Consider the following 3,831-nt stretch of genomic DNA (forward strand, 5'->3'; position numbering starts at 1 on the left):
TTTAGAGACAGTGTTTTGCTCTTGCTCAGGCTGGTCTTGAACTCCAGAACTCAGGAAATCCACCTGCCTGGCCTCCCACAGTGCTGAGATTAAAGGCTGAGTCACTGTGCCTGGCATTATCTGAGTAATTCAAGTTAAAATTCTTAGTATTTACCATGCCACTTTAAATTTCTATGAAATTAGTATGCTATTAGTTTGTAGTTAAAAGTATAAAAACTGGAAGAGAAGAAGCTAAAATGCAATTTATGGTTGCCACAGATGTGACTGTTGGGCTTTATGTCATGATTAAAATCTATTGCTTCATCTTTCTAAATGAAATAGACTACAAATATTCTCTTAACTGTCTGCCAATTAAAAATTTCTTCACAACTTTAACTACAGAGAGAATAAGGTCTTTCAGAACTTAAAAAAAAATCATGACATACATACACACATACAAACATACACTCACACATTCTTTTTGTTGTTGTTGTTGTTGTTCTTTTTTGTCTTTAAAGAACCAAAATTGGATATTTCCAAGGATGAATAAGGTAACTATTTGTATTCAGACTATATTACTTGGATTAATTCAGAAGAACTTATGAAATACTGGCCTTATTAGATAATCAAAAGCATAAAAATTATACAAAATAAGAAGAGCAAAATATCTCAAGGTAAAAATATGGAATTCACAATAAACATATCAGTTTTAAATCAAAGCTTCCCATCAAATCAGTCTTCAGTCCAATTATCACAATGCTGCACTTTGACAATATTCACCTTCTTTTCTATAACATCAGAAGTCACCAAAGTTGTAAATTCTGAAAAGCTTCAATAATTTATGTAGCAGATAATTTTTTACAGTCCATATTTCTTTTTCTTTCCATAGACAATGCTGGTTCTTTGGGTTCTTGCTTAACTTGGCTCACAGAAATGATACCTTCTGGATTTTCTTCAACTTTAAAACCAAACAAAAAAGAAAAATCCTAAAGGTTAATATATTTTATGGCACTGAAATCATTAGAATTATATGAATTTAGAAGCAAAGCAAAACTCAGTAGTTTGGAAGAAATTTCTCAAATAATTGAGAAAAGCAGTTGGTGTATTTAAAAACTCTGTTTCTGACATCTTAAGTTATTTATTATTAAATTCTGTCAGTATACTTCTAGCAATGAAAAGAAAACAAGAAAATTATAAACTTATTTTCTTGTACAGATGCTATGCCAAAATATCAGTCCATAATTTGATAAAACTATGAGTAATATCTCATGTTTAAATATAATTATTTAAAAAAATATGTATGAATAAAAGCCAAGAAACATCTCATCATTTGAAAATGATTTGCTTTGCAAACAGCATGTGCACAGATTACAAATTCATGTTTTATTCCACATATTCCATATGAGGTCACATATTAATAAAATATTTACTCCCTGAAAGACTTTAACTATATTAGAAAAAACACCCACATCTTAAATGATAGCTCTGACTTAGCTGTGTGAGCCAAGTATTTGCTCATCTGAGACATTTCAGAATGCACTTACCATTCTGATTTCAAAGTATTTATGACTAAACTAATGTAGCAGACCAGCAGCACTACTTTGAGCTGGCAAATATGATGTCCAAGATCAAATCTTCAACTCTCTTTCTCAGGAATATCAGTTTTTCAGTAGCTATAGGAAACAGAAGTTAAGGGGACTTGCTCAGATAGGTGGGTCGAACATACCTAAGGCTTGTCACATATGGGTGTTTAGTCTAAGAGATAACCAAAAAGTATGAATTTGAATAATCCTGAGAACTCGTATCCAGGTCAAAGAGCCTTTTAGATTATCTTGTAACTTGGTAAATCATGCAAATTTGGATCCAAAATGGGTCTCCTTTAAAGCAATCTGGATTAGAGCTCCCAATAAATACTTGGCACAACACAGAGGAAAATACATTTAGAGTGTGTGTTTATGTGTGTATGGGGATGTGTATGTGAAGAACTTTGGAAAGGAGACAAATATGGCTGGGCTCCGTGGCTCATGCCTATAATCCTAACACTCTGGGAGGCCAGTGGATTGATTTGAGTTCAGGAGTTCAAGACCGGACAGAGCAAAAGTGAGACACCCATCTCTACTAAAAATAGACAAAACTAAGGCAAGAGATAGCTTGAGTCTTGAGTCCAAGAGTTGGAGGTTGCTGTGAGCTAGGATGCCACAGCACTTTACCCAGGGCAACACTTGAGACTCTGCCTCAAAAAAAAAAAAGAAAGAAAGAAAGAAAGAAAGTAGACAGATCTACATTTAAATTTCTGTCACTTACTGGATATGAGCTTCAGACAATTACTTAACCTCTCTTAGCCTTTGTTTATCCATCTGTAGAATGAGGATATCACTACATATTTTATAGATTTGTAAGAATTAATTTAAGTACATTCCTTTTTCCTTTTGTCTACTAAAGTTCTTAGTATTATTGCCACATCCCTCTAAATACATTTTCTGGAAAGTATTGCTTAAAAGATAATGCTTTTTTTTTTTTTTTTTTTTGAGACAGAGCCTTAAGCTGTCCCCCTGCGTAGAGTGCTGTAGCATCACAGCTCACAGCAACCTCCAACTCCTGGGCTCAAGCGAGTCTCCTGGCTCAGCCTCCCAAGTAGCTGGGACCACAGGCGCCCGCCACAACACCCGGCTATTTTTTGGTTGCAGCTGTCGTCGTGGTTTTGGCAGGCCAGGCTGGATTTGAACCTGTCACCTTAGGTGTATGTGGCTGGCGCCTTAGCCACTTGAGTCACAGGCGCAGAGCCAATGCTTTTTTTGAAACAGAATCTATGTTGCCCTCAATAGAGTGCTATGGCGTCATAGCTCACAGCAACCTCAGACTCTTGGGCTTAAGCAATTCCCTTACATCAGCCTCCCAAGTAGCTGGGGCTATAGGTACCAGCCAAAACACCAGGCATTTTTTTTTTTTTTAATTGTAGTTGTCACTGTTTAGCAGGCCTGGGTTGGGTTTGAAACCACCAGCTGCAGTGCATGTGGCCAGTGCCCTAACCACTGAGTTATGGTCACCAAGCTAATGCTTCTTTTTTAGAAAAAACTGTATCAGTTTTCCTTAACCAGAAAAATGATGACTAAGATGGAAGCAAAATATTTTATATATTTTAAGAATAACTGCTGAGATCTTTTTTCTTTAAAGACTGCAGGCTGGGTGTGGTGGCTCATACCTGTAATCCTAGCACTCTGGGAGGCTGAGGCAGGTGGATTGCTTGAGCTCACGAGTTTGAGACCAGCTTGAGCAAGAGTGAGACCTCATCTCTACTAAAAATAGAAAAATTAGTCAGGTTCTGGTGGGCGCCTGTAGTCCCAGCTACTTAGGAGGCTGAGGCAAGATGATCTCTTGAGCCCAAGAGTTTGAGATTGCTGTGAGCTATGACGCCAGGGCACTTTAGCCAGGGCAAGAGAGTGAGACTCCATCTCAAAAAAACAAAGTATATTGGCTTCAGTGCCCGAGCCACATGCACTGAGGCTGGTGAGTCTGAGCCTGGCCCATGCCTGCTAAACAACAATGACAACTGCAACAAAAAAATATTCGAGCCTTGTGGCAGATGCCTGAAGTCCCAGCTACTCAGGACACTGAGGCAAGAGAATTGCTTAAGCCCAGGAGTTTGATGTTGCTGTGAGCTGCGATGCCACAGCACTCTACTGAGGGTGACATAAGTGAGACTCCGTCTCAAAAAAAAAAGTATATTGCAAATCTTTCTCACCTAAGTGTCCAATCCAGAGTAATTTATGTGAAAAGAACTAACAAAATTAAATCAAGTAGGAGTTAACAGTTTACTACTATGTTGACTGGTTAACAGTGATGTGAAGATAA

General features: G+C 37.5%; 1 protein-coding gene across 3 annotated transcripts in view; it reads right to left on the reverse strand.

Annotated features, from left to right (window-relative positions):
* Positions 1-466: 466 nt before the first annotated feature.
* The window catches only part of CARF (calcium responsive transcription factor), a 63,222-nt gene continuing 59,857 nt past the window's right edge, over positions 467-3,831 (reverse strand). The window contains exon 16 of one of the 3 annotated variants that reach the window (XM_003785026.2): positions 467-937. In XM_003785026.2, the coding sequence (XP_003785074.1) occupies positions 819-937 (119 nt within the window). In that variant the 3' untranslated portion in view covers positions 467-818. The remainder of the gene's footprint in view (positions 938-3,831) is intronic. The other 2 variants (XM_023510441.1, XM_023510442.1) reach the window with 2 other exon arrangements.

Source organism: Otolemur garnettii, unplaced genomic scaffold (genome assembly GCF_000181295.1).
Source record: "Otolemur garnettii isolate 467f Iridium unplaced genomic scaffold, OtoGar3 scaffold00013, whole genome shotgun sequence".
In the NCBI taxonomy this organism is placed as follows: Eukaryota; Metazoa; Chordata; class Mammalia; order Primates; family Galagidae; genus Otolemur; species Otolemur garnettii.